This window comes from Nyctereutes procyonoides, unplaced genomic scaffold (genome assembly GCF_905146905.1).
Source record: "Nyctereutes procyonoides isolate TBG_1078 unplaced genomic scaffold, NYPRO_anot_genome, whole genome shotgun sequence".
Taxonomy (NCBI): Eukaryota; Metazoa; Chordata; class Mammalia; order Carnivora; family Canidae; genus Nyctereutes; species Nyctereutes procyonoides.
Genome location: NW_026575049.1, coordinates 48,673,729 through 48,696,242, shown reverse-complemented (window position 1 = coordinate 48,696,242; position 22,514 = coordinate 48,673,729). Strand labels below are relative to the sequence as shown.

Here is a 22,514-nt window from a genome sequence, read left to right as displayed (position 1 = left end):
AAAAATTTGTTGCTAATATGTAAAAATACAATTGATTTTTGCATAGTAACCTTGTATCCTGCAGCCCTGCTATAAGTTCACTTACTAGTTCTAGTAGGTATTTATAGATGTGTTTATAGATTCTTTAAGTTTTCCTGTATAAACAATTATGTTATCAGCAAATAAATGAAAACTTTACTTCTTTTTTAATATTAATGCACTTTATTTCTTTTTCTTGCCCATTGCAATGTCTAGGATCTTTAGTACTGCATTGAATAGTGGTGAAAATAGGCATCCTTGTCCTGTTCTGAGTCTTAACACATGATTCTCATTTTTTTTTTAATATAAAGAAATTATGATCAGTTGCCTGGGTGGCTCAGTCAGTTAAGCATCTGCCTTTGGCTCAGGTCATGATCCAAAGGTCCCGGGATGAGCCCTGTGTCAGGCTCTCTGCTCTGTGGGCAGTCTGCTTCTCCCTCTCCCTCTGCCTGCTGCTCCACCTGCTTGTGCTCTCTCATCAAATAAATAAAATCTTTAAAAATACATATATATAAAGTTAAAAAATTATGGTCTCATAGTAATAATACTTTTAGTGTTTGTTGTTTGAGAAGATGTATATGTACTATACATGATTTTATACACTTCTTGCAAAAACTGACACCTCCTTGGGTACTAAAATAGCATTTTGTTGCATGCAAATCAATGTCTTTTTAAATGTATATTGTATGTTTTTATACTATAGTTCATAAATTTTTCAACTTGTTCTCTCATATAAGCATAAGTTTTTTTATTTCTGCATATCTCTCTTTTTAAAAAGCTGACTGACATCCCATCACATGATTGGACTGTAATTTATTAATAGCAGTACTAGTAGTGGTTCCTTATAATGGATTCCTAGAAATGGAATTACTCTGCCAAAGGGTTTGAGACTTTATGTGGCTCTTGATATACATTGCCAAGTAACATACTAATTTATGATGCCACCAGCAGTGTTGAAGCTTGAGAGATCTTGAATTTCTCTTGTTAAGCAGGACTTTTCTGCCAATTTTTACATGGGCCACCTTTTGCATGTAGAACATAAAAGCCTGACCAGAAACTTCACCTTTCTCTCTATGCTTCCTTTGGGAGCAGGCTTGTCTCTCAGAAGGAGGGTTCTTGTAGACTATTTCATGGGAAATTTTGTCTATATGAAGTTAAACTCTTGACCTTTAAAATCTGGCAACAGAACTAGTAATTTATCTAATTAAGTTTATATCCCCATTATCCACCTTGGAGCTATAATAATTATTTCTGGCTCTTAAGCATACTTATAGTATGATGTATAGTAGATGTATAGACATCATAGGCATCACTCAACATAGGTAGTTCATACTTTCATATAGTATTATACAAGTGTCTTCCCAGGGAAGGAAAGCTCATTGAGGTTATGATTAAGTTATTATTGGTTTGACCTCAGTTGTGTAAAAGTAAATTCCATTGCAGTAAAGTTCATTTTTAATTACATCAGAAAACCAGTAGGAATGTAATGGCTTTCATGCTCCCCTACCGTAATGTTACTCCCCAAAATACACCAAGATGTGAAGCTATTAAGCCTTTTTATTTTTATATTTGTGTTATTCTCCCTCACATAACACTTTAGAGAATTGAAGTCATGATATTTTTTAACCTGAGTTAGTCATTTAGTGGTTCTTTTAAAAGTCTGTCTTTTTAAACTATTTTTTTAATTTTTGTTATTTTTATTTTTGCTTTTTTATTTTGCCTATTTTATCTATATGTGGGGATTCTCTATTAAATATTAAATAAAGTCCTTTGTTGTGTGAGCTGAAATTTTTTCTAATTGGTTTACCTTTTTTATCTCCGTATAATGCTATTGTGTTTTTGAAATATAAATGTTCAGTTTTTATGAAGTATAACTTTTTTTACTTTTATGCAAATTAGTCTTAAGATAACTAATCTCTAATAACAAATAACTATAATAGAAATCAATAGTCAATGACCTTTGTGAAACACAAAGTTGTTCACAGGACAGAGAGATCATTTCCTGGTGGGGTTGTCTTATAAGGACAAGGATGACTTAGGGAGTTTGGACTGAGAAGCTGCAAGGATAAACTGCTGCCATCTGAGATGAGGAAGACCATGACGGGAGCAAGGTTGAAGGGAAAGCGTTAGGACTGAGTTGAAGACCTGTTAGGTTTGATACATCAAGTAAGCAGCTGGATACGTGAGTCTGGAGTTGAGAGAAGAGCCACCGAGCTGAGGATATAAGTCTTGTGCTTATGGAGGCCCTTAAAGCCATGAGTTGGGAAGAAGTCACCACAGGACTGACCAAAATTTAGTGCTTCAACTTCTCCTTTACCCATTCCCTCCATTGACAGTGAACTGTCTGTCAGTCTGTCAGTAAACTGTATTGGCTGTCCTTTTAAAATATACCCTGGTGAGAAGGGTCTGACCACTTCTCACCAACTGTCGTATGGACCTCTCAGTCTCAGTCACCATCATCTCCACTGGATTATGACTACTGCGATTAGTCTAACAAGTCTCCCTGCTTCTCCTACCGCACAGCCAGTTATCTGTTCTTAGCAACAGACAATTAGATCCTTTTAACATGTAAATCAAAGCATGTCATTCTTCTGCATAAAACTCTGCTATCACTTCCAGTTACACTCAAAATTAAGGCCAAGTCCCTATAATAGTTCCCAATGCCCTTTTAACCTGATCTCCTGTTTTTCCCTCCCTTGCTCATTCTGCTCCAGCCATACTGGTGTCCTTATTATTTCTTGAACATGCCAAGCCTCTCCCACATTAGGGTCTTTACACTGTCTTGTCTCTTCCTGAACTCTTTTCCTCCTGATATCTGCACATCTAACTACTTAACCTCCTTTACCTCACCAAGACTGCTCACATGTTACCTGGTCAACAAGACCTACACTGACTACCCTACTTAAGTCTACATGCCCTTACCTGTAAGCCTAGTCATTCTGATTCCCATTACTCTCTCTGCTCTTTCTCTCTTTCCCACAGCACTTATCACTTTTATCATACTTTACAACTTACTTATTGTGCTGGTTGTATCTTGTCAGTCTCCCTGAGAGGAGGGATCTTTGAATATATTCCAAGATTGCAGAAAAGAATGGAATACATCAGCACTCATTAGGTATATGCTTAATGAAGGAATGAATGAACAATTCTGTCAATACTAGTCTGGGTTAGTGGAAAACAGTAGTGCCATTAACCGTTCATTATGGAACAAGAGAGGAAGACCAGCCTTTTGGTTTATTTGTTGTTTTTGTGCAGGGATAGTGAGGACAAATGAGAAGAGAAGAGAGAGTTATAAAGGGAGGAAGAAAGAAGGATACAAGTTTCAGTTTGAGGTATATTGAGTTTGAGTTGCTAAAATATTCCATTGCAGGCAAATGGAAAGGCAGTCCTAGAGCTTAGGAGAAAGACCTGAACTAGACATGTTGATATGTAGGATTGGAATTATCAGTGAAAGGCGAGAGATAAGGAGTTATGTGAGTGGTTACACTCATCCAAGGAAGCATGTAGAACAAGAGGAGAAGGTGGTTAAGATCAAAGACTTGAAGAATGTCTGCATTTAAAGGGTCAGAGGGAGAAGTCAGAGAAGACAGAATATGAAAACAAAAGTCATGAAAGAAGGTCAGTAAGTTGGTGGTGTCAAATATGGCAGAATGGATAAGTAGTTTAAGAATGTATTGACAGGGATCCCTGGGTGGCGCAGCAGTTTGGCGCCTGCCTTTGGCCCAGGGCGCGATCCTGGAGACCCGGGATCGAATCCCACGTCGGGCTCCCGGTGCATGGAGCCTGCTTCTCCCTCTGCCTATGTCTCTGCCTCTCTCTCTCTCTCTGTGTGACTATCATAAATTAAAAAAAAAAAAAAAAAAGAATGTGTTGACAGTTGAGAGGTCATTAATTGAGAGAGTAATTTTAGGAGAGTGGCAAGGATAGAAACCAATGTGTAAGAGACTGGGGAAAAGCAAGCAATAAGTATTAGAGACAGATAATTCTTCTGAGAAATTTGGTAGTGAAAAGAAGGAGCCATGTAATGAAAGTCCAGGAAGAGGTAAGATAAAGAGTTGCTACTTTTAACCTTTAAGGAATAGAGAATGGGGGGACCACAACAATAAAACATCTGTGGCCAAAATGAGAGGAGTAAGTAGTAGAGACATGAAAGATACAAGAGACATTCATAAAATTTTATGAAGCTAAAAGACTTCTTTCATTTAGCTGTCACTCCTCACTTCCCATGCCCACATTTAGAAGTGGGGCAACTAGGAGGCAGAGAGACCAAAAGAATGCCAAGGTCAACAGTCCTTAATAGCAGCCTGTGAGGAATGAGGGTGGGAAGAGAAACAGAATCAAGGGATGGAGTCATAGTTTAGGGAAGTATGGGGCAGCATGAGTAAAGATATGGAGATATTCTAAGGAAGGGGATTTTAAGGTAGCTTTGAATTTTTCAGTAAAGTGGGAAGTAATCAAGTAAATGTGAGGAGACTCTGACGGAAGTAAGAGATTTAGAACAAAATGGCTTCAAAGGATTACTGAAGGAAAATCTGTCTGTAACAATAATAGGTTTCTTAATCCTATGTTCCACTTAAATCTTCTGTAATACGGAATCTGTATGTTTTTTTCATTGACATTTCCTAAAAACTTTACATTATTCCTGACCCTCTCTCTCTTACTTAAAAATATCTACTGGCAGAGGTGGGTATATACTCCTGCTCTATGCCCAGTTCCTCTCCTAAAATGAGAAGATACCAAATGTAGTCACTATCAAATTGCTTCTTTTGAAATGCACATGCCCTTATTCTGAAAAACAACAGAAGGGAATTCTTTTAATGCAGTATTCAGGAAATATATCTGCAGCAGAACAGCATAAAATTCTACACACTTTGTGCAAAGAATTCATTTCCTACAGGTCCCTTAATAAAATAAATAGGCAAAGCTTCCTTTAATGGAGGAGGTAATGTTTTCTCCAGAGGAAAGGCAGAGTCTGATTTCAGCCATGTGATGATAGAGAGTAACAGTCAAATATAGCATATTCCAGATACTCATTTCTTTTTTTATTTTTTTTGTCCTTAGGAAGCACACATAACATGTCTTGTTACTTTTCTGTACTAACATACCATCTTTAAGGATACAGTATCCTTAATCTGAAATATCATTATGATTACATTCAAATCTGGCTCTAAACTAGCTTTTTAATTGTGACCTGGTTTAAAGATCAGGTTTTGGAGCTAATTAAGAGCTCAAGATTTGGAGTGTCATAGATCTGGTTCATATCTTGGTTCTACCAGCTGAGTTATTTTAGGTAATTTACTTCACCCATCTGAGACTCTCTATACCATAAAAAGTGGGAATAATAATAATAATAAACCAACCACATAAGATTGCTGTGAGGTCAACAAGATGATGTTTCTAAAGTGCCTGGTAATGAGGAGATTTTGTTGTTTTTATTGGACTGTTAACTATTCCCCAAACCTGACCTGAGCTATATTTTCCTGACTCCAGCCCTTTAAATATCTTTTCTGGGACACTTGGGTGGCTCGGCGGTCATGATGGGATCGAGTCCTGCATCGGGCTCCTTGTGGGGAACCTGCTTCTCCCTCTGCCTATGTCTCTGCCTCACTCTCTGTGTCTCTGATGAATAAATAAATGAAATCTTTTTTAAAAAAAGAGAGAAAGAAAAAGAAATCTTCTTAAAGACCCAGCCCAAATGTCACCTCCTGCATGAAATCTTACAAAGATACCCCTCTCTGTAAATGAGCTCTTTTTCAGCTTCTGTGCTTCACAAAGGCCACTTAATTATTGCACTCACTGTGTCATGGTTATTTGTAAGTTCCATCCTATTGTGGCTAGAAGTGAAATGAATGAAAAGTCTAGCTTTACTTCAATCTAGATTTTTCTTCTCTAGTCTAAACTGGCTGAAGTCAATGCAGTTGTATAAGCAAAATTCTTGATAGAACATCTAGAACCTGCTTTCTGCCGTTGCCTATCCCGCAAGTTGAGTAAGTACTTATTTCAGAATCCCTTGTGGATTGGATGCTTTTTCAGACCTCCCCAAATTGAATCCCATGCCTTCCCAGAGCATGTGTATCCAGAGCCTTCCTGAACTTTACGGACTAGAAAACAAAGACCATTAAAGAGGATTACTTGCCATTTCCTGTCATTGTCTAGAAATCTTCAAAATGCCCTTATGTGTGAGTGATTTCATTGTGTTGGGTAACGTGGGGCCATGAGGAAAATTGCTCCTGTCTTATGAGTAGAATAAAGCGTAGAAACAGCCAATTTAGGGCTTGCCACTCCCGCATGCCTCTTCTTTTTTTGCCATACCATTTTGGTTGATCAAGATAGCCAAAGACAAGTGTGTGTTTTTTTCCTTTTTCTTGAATAAAGTGCTGGGAGGTAGTGCTTTGTACTGCAAATTATGCTGGTTTGTACATGTCACAGTGAGACCTGGCATTCTCCCAAAGAATATCCTGCATTGAGAATTGGATTCACTTCATTCAGCTAGTTAAGCTTGAAAGTTGTTATGGTCTTGATTTAACTTCAAAAATTCCAGAAAATGTAATGTCAAATCTGTCATTTGGCACTCATTTTAATAAAGTATTAGCTAGTATTTAATTGTTATTTCCGTTCTGGCCATAAGTGAAACATCTAAAAGACTAGTTTCGAGTTCCGGCAGAGAGCTAGGTGAGAAGCGCAGCGCAGGGCGGCGGTCTGTCCCGGGCCCTCCAGGCCCTCCGGCCTGAGGCCGGGGGTGAACTGGGGGGCCCAAGGAGAGGTCAGGAGCTCGGACCTGCACACACCCAGCGCCCTCGCCGCAGCTGCCCACCGGCCAGGCCCACACTTCGCAGCAGTTGTGAGCCTCTCCCCACCCCCACCCCCACCCCCACCCCGGCGCCCGTGGCTGCGGCCTCTCGGAGCCGGACCTCGCCGCTCGCCGGCTGCCCACTCTCCTGGCCCAGCTCTGCGGAGCCTACGCGAAGCCCCCGCCCAGCCAGCCGGGCCGCGGAGCCTTTGGACATCGGGTGTGGCGGGGTGAGAAGAATGGCGGCCGCTCCAACGCCGGGCCGGCCCTTGGGGCCTCCGAGGGCCCGAGAAGGCGGGTCTCGGTGGACGTAAGCTCGGCCGCCCTCGGGCTCTGGCGCCCCACAGACCCGGGCCCTGGGATGACCACTCCGTCCCAGCGGGACGAAACCTCACCTGCGGCGAACAGCGGACGGAGGCCCTAGCGGCCCGGAGGTGAGCGAAGCTCCCCCCCCCGCACCCCGCCCGGGTCGGGACGGTGGGACAGGTGGAACAGTTAACGGGCCAAAGGCCGTTGGTCTTCGTTCTGCAGACATCGCTGTCGGAAGATCGAAATGGGAGAATTACGAACCGCGTTTGGCCAATAGGAAGACCACCCTTTGGGAAGATTTACCGGCCGTTTACGGAAGGCCTGTGTATATAATATGAAAAAGCTGCTCTCCACTTACCCCCCGACCTTTTCAAAAGAAAACTTTTGCCACATCTAGGCCTTCTAGATGTAAAGAGCTTGCCGACGTAGGATAAAGTAGAGTTAGAAAATCCTACGTCTTGTAAATGCCTGTTTGGTTTTTGTGTTTTGTTTGCTTTTGCTTTTTAAATCATAGAAATGTCTTTTGGAAATGACTTTTTGAAATGGAATTGTTAGATCACTTCTAGAAGCGACATCAGGAGCGACACGTTCACCTTTGTGCAGTGGGTAAGAGGACATGAAGTAGACGACCCTGAGGAGGAAGAAAAGAAGGTTCTCTGCCAGACTGGTCATACTTAGAAGACATTTTCACGTTATGACCATTGTTTTGTGTGTGCATTTTATTCCTCAACCACTGTGTATATAGTTGACAATGCTAAGTACCTTTGTCAAATATCTAGTCTTTCTAGATGTTCTGAAGTGCCTGATACATGTTAAAAATAGAGGTAGTAAAAATACATTTTGTGAATATCTTCGTTGACATTCATAGGAAATGCTGTTTAATTTGCGGGGAATGGCCAAACCACCTCTTTGAATAGTATGTATTGTGTTTGTGCACTGGTTCAAAGGAAGAGGGAGGAGAAGGAAGTGCAAAGAGCTCTGCGGGTGTGTTTATGGCGAGGGAAGATTAACCATTGTCCTTTATGTTCCTGCATTTTGTTTTACTTAGCTGTGTATATAGTGTATATACTGGACAAATGAGTCCTAATTTTCAACATCTAGTCTTTTCTAGATGTTAAAGAGGTTGCCAGTGTATGACAAAAATAGTAAACTAATATGTTTTGTACATTTTGTGTTAAAATTCTTAGGAAGATTGTCTTCTGAAAATTGGAGCATTATAGCCCACCGGGCTGGTGGAGGAAGAAGGGAAGAGTTAGTCTTAGGCTAGAATGTTCTTATTTTGAAGACACTTTCAGATTATAACTGTTACACGTGTGCAGTTTATTCAAGACTGCTATGTATATAGTGGACACATTAAGTCCTTATTTAAAACATCTAGTCTGTCTAGATGTTTAGAAGTGCCCAACGTATGTTAAATGTAGAGGTAGTAAAATATCACTCTGTAAATATCTTTTTGCTAAAATTCATAGGAAATAACTCTTGGGAGTGGAATTGTTAAACCACCTCTGAGCAGTATATGCTATCATGTATATTCAGTGGTTTGGAGGAGGCGGAAGGGAAAGAATTGCAAAAGGTAATATGCTTGTGTGTTCATACTTGGACATTTTCAGACAAAACCATTTTTTTGTATGGTCTGTGCATTTTATTTTGCTGTGTATATAGTGTATATATAATGGACAAATGAGTCCTAGTTTTGCAACATCTAGTCTCTAGATGTTAAAGAGGTTGCCAACGTATGACAAAGTAGTTAAATTAGCACATTCTGTACACATTGTGTTGAAATTCAAAGGAAAGCTTTTCTTCTGTAAATAACTTTTGGATATGAATTTGTTCAACCACCTTTAAGCATTACACATGTCTGTACTTGTCTACTGGATTAGTGGGGGAGAGAAGTAAGTGAGGGAGGGAATAGTTTAGGCCAAAATGGTGGTCATATTTAGAAGATACCTCAGATTATACCTGTTGTTAGGTGTGTGCAATTCTATTTAACAGTGCTATGTACATAGTGGACAAGTTAGTTCTTATGTGAAATATCTAGTCTTTCTAGATATTTAGAAATGCTTGATGTATTTAGAAGTAGAGTAACGCTTCTTGTAAATAGCTTTTAAAGACTGATGGGAAATATTATCTATGGAAATAGAATTGCTAAAACCACCTCTCTGAACAGTATACTTGTTCAGTGGTTTGAGGGAGGTGGGAGGGAAGAAATTGCAAAAGATTTTTTGCTAGTATGTGCTAGGAAATTTCAGCTTATCCATTGCGCTATATGTTATGTGCATTCAACTCGACTGTATATATTGTATATATACTGGACAAATAGGTCCTAATTTTATAATATCTAGTCTCTAGATATTAAAGAGGTTGCCAATGTATGACAAAAGTAGAGTTAGTAAACTAACACATTTTGTACACTTTGTGTTAAAATTAATTGAAAGGCTGTCTTCTGAAAAGGACTTGGAGAGATAACATTGTAGTCACATCTCAGTGACATGTGCCTGTCTACTCACCCTCTGGGTTGGCAGTGGAGAGAAGTGAGAAATGAAGGGTTCTAGACTAGAATGTTCCTATGCAGAAGACACTTTCAGATATAACCCATTGTTACATGTGTGTAGTTTATTCAACACTACTATGTATATAGTGGACAAACTTAAGTCCTTATTTGAAACATCTAGCCTTTCTAGATGTTTAGAAGTGCACAAAGTATGTTAAAAGTAGAGGTAGTAAAATAACACATCTTGTAGATAATGCTTTTGTTAAAGTTCATATGAAATACTATCTTTTGAAAAATGGTATGACCAAAGTGATCAAACCACCTCTCAGAGCAGCACACATCATATATCTGTGCTGGTTCAGGGAGAAGGGAGAAGAAAGTGCAAAGGGCTTTACACCAGTATGTTTATAGTTAGGTGGGATTAACCATTGTCCTGTAGGTCTGCATTTTGTTGTACTTTGCTATGTATATAGTGTATATAAAGGACAAATGAGTCCTAATTTACAACATCTAGTCTTTCTAGATGTTAAAGAGGTTGCCAGTGTATGACAAAAGTAGTAAATACATTGTGTACACTTTGTGTTTAAATTCATAGGAAAGACTATTCTGAAAACTAGAAGTGAAATTGTTAAATCCCCTCTAAGCATTACAGATGCTTATAATTTTCACTAGGTTGATATAGATGAGAAGAGGAAGGGTTAGGCCAGAATGTTCTTTCAGTGCTACTATGTATGTAGTGGGCAAATTTTAAATACTTAACTTGAAACATCTAGTATTTTGGATGTTTGAAAGTGAACAGCATGTTAGGAGTAGAGAGTTAAAGTAACAACACCCTTTAAGTATTGTTGATTTACAGAAATGGTTATTTTGGGAATGGAATTGTTAAACCTGATGTCTTGGAGAATATGCTGACTGTTCACTGGGGGACAGGGGCAGGGAAGAAGTGAGAAGAGAAGGGTTCTGTGCCCTTGAGTCTTTAGACTAAAATTCTGTTTAAAAGTAGAGGTAGTAAAATAATCCCTTTATAAATGCCCTTTTGTTAGTTTTTAGGAAGGACTGTTCTGGGAGTGTCTGTTAATCCACTTCTTAGAGCTAGATGTAGTCCTATACTTAGTCGTTAATTTGGTGGAGGGAGCAGAGGAGGGGTGAAGGGAAGGGCTTTTTGCTAGTATCTCCACATCTAGAAGACAGTTTTAGGTTATAACCATAGGTCTATATGTATGTTTTTATGAAGTACCTGTGTTTGTTGTGGAGAAAGTTCGTTATTTTGCAACATCTAAGCTTTTTGGATGTCCTGAGGTGACAATGTATGATAAAACGTACAGCTAGTGAATTAACCAATTTATAAGTTTCTCTTTGTTATCATTGATAGGAAAGAAGCATCTTGGACATGAGATTGTTAAGCTGTCTCTGAGAAATGTCAGAACTTACTAGGTTGACAGCAGAGGGGCAGAAGGAAGTATAGAGGGAGAGTTGTATGCGGATGTTTTCATATTTACATTTTAATGATAACGTGTATTAGTCTCTTTGGCTGTACTATAGGAATACATTAAGTGATTCAATGGAAACATACCTCTTTGCTAATTGAATATTATAGATTGGATGATGAATTCTTTTAGAAGCATTATATGTTGTGTACGCTGTTACTTTATGTCTTAGTTTTAATTGAACATTAAGGGAATGCAGTATTTTAATTGTAACTCTGCCAATATCTTTATCTAGAGGCCTGTTGCCATTTTTGTCTTTTATGTTTTTGTCGCCAAGAAAGGCAGGATTACATTTTTTTTTTTTCCAGATGGAGTTGGTGTAGTGTATTCTTGGTTATCAAAATACTCATAGTTTGGGGACTTTGACATGATAAATATTCATGGTGTGTAAAAGCATGATACATAACTGTACGATCTTACTTAAAATGCTTACTTGTGTAGATAGATACACACACAGGACCTAGAAGTCAAACTGCAAACTGCTTGTGATTATGGATGACTTTGTTCTTTGCTTCTTGTGTTTTTCAGTTTCCTTTTATGCACATATTAACTTTTAAAAAATAAATTTTTAAAAAACCAAAAAAAAAAAAACAAAACAAAATAAAATAAAAGACTAGTTTCTGGAATTGGTGAGTAGCCTGCATACAAGACTGTGACATGCAGCACCATTCTGATGGTCTAAGCCAATGTGTATCAGATGAGTTGTATCAGTAGCTATACTGTGCAGTATTAGCACTGTCAGTTCCTTTATTACTGCTGATGTACCTATTTCTGACCCTATAGTCAATGCTGAAAAGTATGTTTTCAGAGAGTAAACAACCATCAATTTAAAATTCAAGTCTAGGATAAGAATAATTATATAAATTGACAAAATAATTACTTGGGGAAAGAGGATCTTCTATAAAAAGCCCAGTAATGTTTATTCTTAATTTACTAAAAACGTTTATCAGGTTTTTTAGAACTAAAGTTGGTCAGAGGTTACAAACTTTCAGTTATGAGTTCAGTTCTGGGCGTCTAATGTACAGCATGGTGATTATAGCTAACAAACAGTACTGTATTATGTAAGTTGGTAAGTAGATCTCAAATGTTCTCACCATAAAAAGGAAATGGTAATTGTGTGACCAGATGGAGTTGTCATGGTGGTAATCATTTTGCAGTTATAGAAGTATATCAAACCGACTGGTTATATACCTTAAACTTATAAAATATTAACAGTCAATTATACCTCAATATAGCTGGAAAAAAAAGGAAAACAGGTAGAATTAAGGCAGTAGATACAGAGGATTCTGTGATGAGATAAATGGATCCCAACAGTGCTCATAGCCTAAAAATATTGGGGACTAGGGGTTGTACAGGTCCTGCCTTGCTCCCTGCCATGGAGCTACAATAAGTCAAGCCACACAGTGACAAGTGCCCCAGACTGAAGACCTTTAATGAGTGAGCACATCTTAGCCTATGTTTCTTTCCCATTCCTGTTCAAGGATTTACCATCTCCAAACTCTTTTTTTAGAATTGCATTCAGAGGTTTTGTCACATTCTTCCCAAACTTAGCTTTCTGCCCAGCAAGGAAGGAAGTCTATTGGCTAATAAGCAGCTGTAATGCAAGTAGTTTAGATTGTTGTTTTAAGACAAAACAAAAAACAGCAGCAGTAGATTCACAGATTTGACATTCATGGTTTTGACTGTGAACAACCCAGAAGGCGCATGACTTGTGGTGATTTGTAATTTTTGTGAGCGGTAAGTTACTTAGCCTGCTGAGTATGCCTAGCACACCTCCGCACATCTACAATTCGCTCTAGCTTTCTCCTGCATTCGCATGCCAGCTAACTTCTGCAATGATAAAAACATGTTTCTTTGTGGGAAGCTTGCCTGAAAAGAAACCCAACTACAAATTCTATAAAATAAATGAAGATTAGGTAAACAGATGTAAGAAATTATTTGCAAATTTGAAAGGTCTTACATTTTTTCTGGACTTGCCTCACAAGAGTTGGCAGCATTTGGACATGAAAATTAAGTCAGAATCGCTGCTGACTTTTGATAAATGATGTCTTAGCATGTGTATCAGCTAGTTCCTGTGGAGCTATAACTGGACAAGAGTAGACTGCCTTTTCAGAAAGTGGCACCGCATCATAAAAGAAAGACCAATAGATTACAAAGGTGAAAAAAAAAAGATTACAAAGGTGATTTTTGTTTTTCTTCTTTTTTTTTCATCTTGTTAGTAAAGCCTCAAAACATCATACTGTAATTCCTAGGAAATAACATTTATCATACTTTCTAAAGTGCCTTCACAAAAGAGAAAGATGAAAGTAAATGTACCCACTTGACTAAGCTGTGAGGTTCTTAGGAATTGACTGTCAGGTCTCGTGTCTTACATGCTTTTGCAACACCCCCCACCCCCACCACCACTCCCATGAAGTTTAAGGCAAGGCTAGTTGAGGGAGCTAGGAAGTTGAAGAATCCAAGATAGTACCTAACTTCCCTCTAGCTTATTCTGGAAGCAGTACAGTACCAGACTGCCTGGGTTCAAATCATGCTTGTTTGAGCTGGGGAAGTGATTTAACCTCCCTGGACCTTAGTTTACTTGTCTGTTAAATAAGATAATAATAGTACCTGTCTGATAGGATTACATAGGTTAATATATCTAGAATCCTTAATACCTGGGACAGAGTAAGCTATTGTTGCTGTAATTATTATTACTGGGTGGTTGTTGCTGTTAAGTTTGTTTGTTTATTTATTTATTTAGTGATCCCTGTTTCTAATCTGGGGCTCGAACCCACAACCCTGAGATCAAGAGTTGCATGCTCTTCCAATTGAGCCAGCCAGGTGCCCCCTTATTGCTATTATTTTTAGTTGTGATTGAGGAGGAGCTGTCAAGGTGAGCCATTAAAGAAAAGGGGGATGTGGTTTACAACTGCTGGTCTCCCAGGAAAAAATTGTTTTACCGTATGATCCAGCTATAATTTGGGTCATTGAACATTGTTAATTAATATTAACACTGGGTCTTGGGACTAGAGAAAAGGCTGTGGTTTCTCCGCTACATATGTGGAGCCGCTTGTTAGCACCCAGCAGAGAAGGAGTGCCAGGGAGTTGCCAGCCAGCCCCAGTGGTGTGCTTGCTTCAGTCTCTCTCATCTCCGTAGGACTGGCCTTCTCCCGTCTTCCTCAGGCTTAGATCACTCAGTCTGGAGCCTGAAACTCAGTAGGGTATTGATCTAGTGTCCCATTATCTGCCTCCTTCCTTTCCTGTCCCCAGTCTCACTATGGATTTTAACATTAGCCTGTCTTCTAACTCTGTGTGACCATAAGCAAATTACTTTGACTTCAATTGCATACTCTTCAAATGAAATAAAAATGACTGCCCATTCAGAGGACAACCAGGGTTTTTAGGGAAATAACAGATGTTAAGCATTTTCAAATTCCTTGAAAGGAGGATTCCTTGACAGATCCAAACTCACAGTAAAAAGACTGTTTTCCCAAGGAGGACAGTCCTTACTCTAATACCTGGGCTTTATCAAACCCCAATAGCACTGGAGCTGTTTAATTCCAGCTCTGCCATCTAGCCTAGTGGTTTTGAGTACTACTTTTTTATTTGCCCTCCTCTTTCAAATATTCACAAGCACTAATCCACGTTATGGCTTTACAGCCAGTAAATTAAATTATATGAATTCTAAGCACAGTGTTTTTGAGCTGTAGAGAGTCTACAGGCTTTGAAACCACTAACTTAATTTTGTCCAACTCTTGCTGGATAACTCAAAAAGAGCCAAACTTTTTCCTTTTGAATTTGGTTTGAAAAATAATAAATTGTTCCCAGGCAGTGATTCTGGGTGCCAAATTTTATCTGGGATCTAATTTTTTTGTCTGCATTGAATATTCCCTGCAGTAAAGAGTTAAGGAGTGTTAATGAAGAGGTGATCTATGACAGCTTTTAACTTACCTACAACTTTGTGGTCTCAGCTGCGTGACTTTGGGCAGGTCACTTAATCTATCAGAGTTTCGCTTCCTTTATCTGAAAATCTATATCCACAATAAATTTTTTTGAGGGAATTAAATGAAATCATCTTTATTAGTACTTTGAAAGTATGCTTATCTGCATGTAAAAACCCTACCCCTTAAAAAACAGATGTAGAAGAGTATTCTGACATACCGTCATTGCTTAAAATAAGACTCTGTAAGTTCATTCAAGGCAGAGACCCTGTTATCATCTTCCATAGTCTTCTTCCACAGTAAATGAATACTTAATGAGAAAAACTGAGTATGCTTTACTCAATTATTTTTCAGATGCTTCAGAAATGCTTCAATTGTGTCACATTCCTTGGAAGAGACTTGATATTTTAGAAAATCTTTATCATTTAAGGGTGTTTGTGTGTATGTGTGTTTAAAACAACCAGACTCGGGGCACCTGGATGGCTCAGTGCTTGAGTGTCTGCCTTTGGCTCCGGTTGTGATCTGGAGTCCTAGGATCAAGTCTTGCATGAGGCTCTTGTACTTCTCCCTCTACCTATGTCTCTGCCTCTCTCTGTGCCTCTCATGGATAAATAAATAAAATATTTTTTAAAAATAAATAAAAATTAAAATATAAAACACCAGACTCAATGAAAAGAGGATGATCAACCTGAATAATATAGGGTTGATGGGGTTTTCTCTGGTTCTTTTTATTGAAGGGGGTATTGTTGTTTGAAATGTAAGAAAATTAATTTTCCTTTGTTGCCTGTAAATTTATTTCTAAGGCAGTTCCTAAAACAGGATTTTAGAAATTTTTAGAATAGTAATCACATCATTTCATTACATGATGCCTTCCCATTTTTATGTACTCACACTAATTTGGATGTATATGTATATACATTTGGGTTTTTAAATTATACTATCACACAGTATACTGTAACCTAGCAAATAGTTCTGAAATAGGAAAAGCTACATAAAAATCAATATTACAGGGTGCCTGGGTGACATCTGACTCTTGATTTCAGATCAGGTGGTAATCTCAGGGTCCTGGGATCCAGCCCCACAGCTACTCTATGCTTAGCAGGGGGTCTGTTTAAGGATTCTCTCTGCCTCTGCCTCTCACCCTGCTCATGTGCTCTCTCTCGCATGTGCGCGCACTCTCTCTCTCTCTCTCTCTCTCTCTCTTTTTCTTTCCCTCTCCCTATCTCTCTCAAATAAATGGATGAATCTCTTAAAAAAAAATCACTACTAATTCCTTGTGGCATTGTTTATTATTTCACTGATCTTAAATGTTTTGTGTGGTACAACTGTGTAAGCACATTGTAACTGGCATTTTTTTTAATAAAGCCAATTCCATATACAAAATTACCAAGATAAAATAAAACAGCTTTCTAAGAATATATTTTCCTATATACAATTAATGCAGCATGCATGCTGTATCCAGTTTCTCTGCATATATACCAGATCTTTGAAAAAGAAGGAAACAGTTCTTTGGAAGTTAGAAGCAGGTAACCGTTGTCTTATGGTTATAAACCAAGTCTTTTAGAAAACAAACTGCATTTCTTAATCTATGACAGCTTCTCCTTTTCAGTTCCTCTTGTTTTTGTTTTCTGCTACTCATAGATGCAAGAGTGTATTTAGATGTAGGGATGTGTTTAGATGGAGGAAGTGCTCCAAAGATGCTCCACATGATACCAAGCCAATGCCACTGAAGATGTCTTCCAGCTGCTGCTTGGATGGCTGCATACCATTTAAAACTATACTCTCAGATAAAAGTCTGTACAGGCTTTCAGAACAATTCCTTTATCCATTCTGAAAGGATTGCATTTTTTAAAAGTTTATCTGCAGTTTTCAAAAGCAATTAGCTGTACGTTCTTGTGAAAATTTGTTTGCTTTACATTTCTCTGGTTGATTACATGCTAAGAAAAGCCATTTAAACATTGTCTTCACTGACCTAGCAGCTTCTGCAGTCCAATGGGATGTTCCATTAATGCACTCGAATTTACCAGTACTTACAGATTTTGCGCTAGCAAAGGTTTTTAAGGATTTTGGCCCAGTCCAGTGTCTCGGTTTAACAAAGAGGTTAGAAGTTTGAAAAGCTTCTTTGATGATTAAAGTGCAACTCACATTGCTGCCCCTTGGACTTGGCTGCTGAAACAGCAGATGTGGTAAAGTCAGCACTCTCTCTTTCAAGCTGAACTAAATGTGCACTGCTCTGCATTCACCTGTGTAAATTCAGCTCCCCGTAGGTAGTGTAAAAAGAGTATCAGGTTTTTCTTTTTTGCCACATTGGAATTTATTTTTAGTCTTTAATATTAAGAGCGGTAGATTTAAAAATATATATTGAATCTGTGGCTTTGGCGTAACAGATTATTCCTGAACTTTCATTTGTGTCCCACCACTTAATCTACAATCACAGTTAAGAAGGCCAGGTTTTCTCATAGAGTACAAGCTCTCTTTTTAAATCACTGAACGTCCATCGGTATTACAAGTTATGACCTGCTTTGTCTGTGCCTCCTTATTTATAAAATGACTGTGCTCTTTCATTTAATGCTTTGTTTATTGATGTAATTACAATTGAATAAAACTAATGGATAAAAATAAGCCAGTACAAAAGTCTCTTTTGGAACTGTTGAGAGTGAGTAGACAGCCACAGGTACTTTGCCCTTGCAGCACAGTTGTTGGGTTTTTCGTGGGATTATAAATCCTGTGTGTTGAGTCCACAAAGCACGCGCTGATAGTAAGTTGTTTTTAAAGTGATGGTCTTGCATCACCGTGGTTCCTCCATACTCTGTGGGGTACCGTGGTGCTTTAATGTAATGAACCTGTCCTGGGCTCCTAAGCGGAGTGATTTATCTGAAGTCTTACGAATCTTGAGAATTTCTTGTTCTTTGGGAAAAGCCTTACAAAGACTGACTCTGGAGAGAAAAAAACATTGCATTTGTAATAAGTTGCTGTTGAAAATATCAACGATTTTAGGTTATATAAGCATTCTGCTTGAAAAACAAGCATTATCTCTGCTGCAAGGTCTATATTTTAACTTCATGCAGATGTGTGCTAAAAGAACATGATGTGCTTATTTGTTGCATTTATGCTACTTTCTTACTTTAAGTAAGATGGATGAAATTACATATTAAATAAAAACAGCAGCTCAGGCCACAGTCCTTAGCAAACTGAAAAAGCTTTGCAAAGACAGTGGAGAAAATGACACTATGACTTTAATAACTCATTGGCTTTTGAGAGAATTATCTCCAGAAATTCATTTATGTAACAGTTTTTTTGTGGAATTTATTCAGTATTAACTGTCTCATGTTTAGAAATCATCTATCGTTGAATTGTGTTGGTGAAATGTTACCAGAAGTATTATGTTTTATATCTTAAAGATATCACTTATTTTGACATGACTACAGTTCTAAACAGACACACACTGATGTGGTGTGAAACTCCAGTCAGTGAAAATAGGTTTGTGGCCTTGGGCAAATTATTTAATTTCCCTGAACCTCAATTTTACTTTTCTGTATTATAGGACACCTAGTTTTTAGGATTATTGTTAGGATTAAATGAACACATCTCTCAAGCACTAGCATCATGCCCGGCACTTACCTGCCAGTACATGTTCCCTGTCATTCTGTTTTTCAAGCTTCATAAAGTGTGTTGTGTTTTTATATGGTACTTTTTGAGGCAGAAAGAACTTTGTATTGAGTATTACTTATACCCAATTCTAAAATGAAACTTTGTATTGCATGTTACTTATCACATTCAACTTCAGAGTGAAAATTCAGAAAATGTAGAATAAATTTAGGATATTTAAAGAATGCATGTTTATTGAGTGATTGCCAGGTCTAAGACATTGTTTCCTATAATTTACAGTTGAATATATTTGAAATCCAATAAGGGAGAGGTCAATCTGAATGCTATTCCCAGTTTATTTTATAGTCTCTCTTCCGTTTTTGTTCGCTCTTTTCCTTTTTCTGCAATCCTGTTGTAACTTTAAAAAAGTTTTCAAAATAAAGTAACATTTGACTTTGTTCCATAGTCATTTAAAAATAGAGTTGATCAATATGACATGTTAGCTAGGAGCATAATTTGGTACTTTTTTATTGATTTCAGTTACCATTGTCCTCAAGCTTATGTGTGTGAGAATGAAAATGATACATGAAATATGCACCCAGGTTAAACAGACCAATTTTCTTCTTACATTTGCAACCACTATAAACAGAATTCTTTGATGGAAGTGACTTTGGTAGCAGTCTCTCTCTTTCTCTCTCCCTCTCCCTCTCTCTTTCTCTCTCTTTCACACACACACACACACACACACACACACACACACACACACACACACACCCCAAATGCAACCTTAAGACTCCAAGCAGCCTCCTGAGCCAGTGTTTTTGTTATTGAGGCCAAGACCTATACAGTGCTTGGAAGTATATGGAATTTTCTGCCATTTAGTTAACTTTCATTAATTATAAATTGCCAGTCAAGGTTATAGATTTACCCCATGAATATGCTTTGGCATTTTAATAATTGATTGTAAGCCAGAATCTTGAGGATCTGAAAGATGTTCTACTAAATAACTGGTTGCAGACCAATCAAGCCAAGAGGATAAATACCAGGGAAGCCTGCTCAGCAGGGCATGCATTATTCAGAAAGTTGTGCAGAGAAGTTGGCTGTGGGCAGAAGTTGTCATGTGTCATGTCTCCCATCAGTCAGAGCTTCAGCAGCTGTTCCCTGTCACCAGGGCCCTTATGTGCCACTGCTTTTCCAATGGCAGTAACAGATACTGGCTGCTTCTCTCGTGGGCTGGGGAAGCCTGGACATAGACTTACATTGTATATCTCATTGGCCCACCAGTTTAGATAGAAGCTCATTTCCAAAAAGAGAGACAAGGGACCAATTCCTTGGTCTTTCATTGGACCACTAACCAATATACATTCTCAAGAGAATTAGTTAGATTTTGGAGTATCTATCTGTTTTTGATGAAAAATACAGCTATGGGATATAGGAAGATTGTACATTTGAACCCAAAAAGATGCCCTAAATGAGAAATGAGAGAGCTTTCTCCACCAGATGCCAGATTATCAGTACTGCATGATCACTAAAGAGGCTTTGGTTGAACACAACAATACAAAAAAAGACTGGAAATGACAAACATTCCTTTTGTGATAATGCAGCAGCCTGCCAAATGGAATACATCCCAGTTCTGATGATGGACAAGGCTCCAACAATTTCCTTTTTCCCTTATATTCCAGAGACATCCTTAGAGGAAAGGATTTGAGGGCATTAGTATCACTATCTGTCCGATTACTGTGTTGACATTTTTAAAGTGCCATTAATCATAGGAAATGGAACTTAATGATGTCAAAAAATACACAGCCAAGAACTATCAAGAAAGTAAGCTACAGCCCAATATTCAGATGAAATTGAAGAGGGAAATGGCTTAACCCTTCATTTTTTTCTTAATTAACTTATTACTGAACTCCAAAGCTAAGTGATTGAGAGGCAGCAAGCGAAGGAAATGGTAAACATAGCAAGGGGAAATTGAGAAAGGCAGATATTTTTATATTATAAATATTACAGCAATAATACATATAGTATATAAAAATATTCACCTCAATATTATGTAATTGAGGTCTTATTTGCTTTTTACTCCTTCCATTTTGTAACAAAGTTACTTTTTTTTTAATATCCCCTCCCATATTTTTCCTGTGGACTCTTGAGTACTTAATGTACTTGGTATAATTTAATCCATGTGAAGCTTGCCAGTCAGTAGAATTTGAGAATTAATAGTCATCATGGGTACCCAAAAGTAAAAAGCAGTGATATGATACATGAATAACAAATTTTCATTTGTCAAAAGCTGAAGGTGCTTACCGGATATTTTACTGGATTTTGGTATCATTAGTTCATTGTTTGCCTGTTAGCTAACTTAAATTCAAATGAGTATTTTTTTTTCTTAAATTTTTTTTTTAATTTATTTATGATAGTCACAGAGAGAGAGAGAGAGGCAGAGACACAGGCAGAGGGAGAAGCAGGCTCCATGCACTGGGAGCCCGACGTGGGACTCGATCCTGGGTCTCCAGGATCGCGCCCTGGGCCAAAGGCAAGCGCCAAACCGCTGCGCCACCCAGGGATCCCCAAATGAGTATTTCTAACTCAAATTTAGGAAACATCAGGTAAACATAGGTATCCTTATTTATAAAATATGTATGACACTAAACTCTAACAAACATTACATTGTAAAGCATTTCTGATGCTGATTTTGAGAAGGCGCTTGATTGGAAAATAGCACAGGAACCTACATCTATCCTCTCCTTTCTTTTCCAGGACAGGACTGTCATTACAGGCTGAGACACATAGTAGATTTTCAGTCAAGACCGATTGATTGGTTGATTGATGATATATGGATCTGAGATGAATGAATTTTAGGGTGACCTATATAAGGAGATTAGAAAATGAGTAATACTATTAATAAATGCTGGGGTTGTTTGTTTGTTTGTTTGTTTGTTTGCTTGTTTTTGCCCCTGCAGGTTTTTGTCATTCTTCAGAGGGACTCTGTGTGAGATTGGAAAGCCTGAAATGGAACAAAAAATAAATTCATTCCTTGAAAAGGACGGAATAGAGAAAATTGCAGAAAGTTTGCAAACAACAGTTCACACCTTACAGGTCATCATAGATGGTCTCAGCCAGCCTGAGAGCTTTGACTTTCGAACAGGTAAATAATTGAATTTAAATAATAGCATCTTTCACCTACATAGCTCACATTATCTTCTATTGCCCTCACAACAAACCTCTGCCATAGGCAAAACTGATATTATTCTCCATTCTGTACATGTGAAAACTAAAGCACAGGCCCTTTCTTCAAAGTCACTGTGTTTGGTTAGTATCCTGAGCCAAAGCTAGAAGCCAGCTCTCCCAACTCCTTGTCCCATGCTTATTTTCTATCATGTTAGACTAAGTGCATCATACATTGGCTGCCGTGAGGATGGAGGCACACATTTTTCATAATCCTTTTGTAAGCTCTTCTTATCTTGTAAGAGCCAGAAGTCCAAGGTATTTGGTTAATAAACTAAAAAGTGAATCTTTTTCCTAAATTGCAACCTTCCAAGCTCCTGTATTCTGTGTCAGTGAACACATTGAACAAATAAGATACTATCTCTCCGTTGATTTTCCTTCTAATTAAAAGAACTCTTAGCTTTCAGCATAGGTAGATGGTCAGGGAAGTATGACATCCATAGTTGTTGAGAGCAATGACCCCATGAAAAAGAACTAAGGTATTGAGTAACCCTCTGCCTAAGGAACTTTGAATAGGAAGCTCTGACATTTAAATGAATCTGCACTTGTCTCATAACCAGTTTTATGATACATGTTTAGGGCTTGGTTCTTTTCATTCTCATTTAGGCTCTGTTGAGGGAGTTAGACATGCTTCTTTGAAAAGGTTTAAAGGAGTTTAGAAATACACCCAGTAAGGGACACCT

The 22,514-nt window shown here is 38.1% G+C and overlaps 1 protein-coding gene across 7 annotated transcripts in view; it reads left to right on the top strand.

Annotated features, from left to right (window-relative positions):
- SRBD1 (S1 RNA binding domain 1) overlaps positions 1–22,514 on the top strand; it is a 275,664-nt gene that overhangs the window by 170,072 nt on the left and 83,078 nt on the right. For all 7 annotated transcript variants that reach the window (XR_008664926.1, XR_008664927.1, XM_055328956.1 and 4 more), the window contains one exon: positions 21,567–21,751. Coding sequence is in view for 5 of the 7 variants with exons in the window: in XM_055328956.1 (XP_055184931.1) it covers positions 21,567–21,751 (185 nt within the window). In the remaining 2 variants the exon portion in view is untranslated. The remainder of the gene's footprint in view (positions 1–21,566; positions 21,752–22,514) is intronic.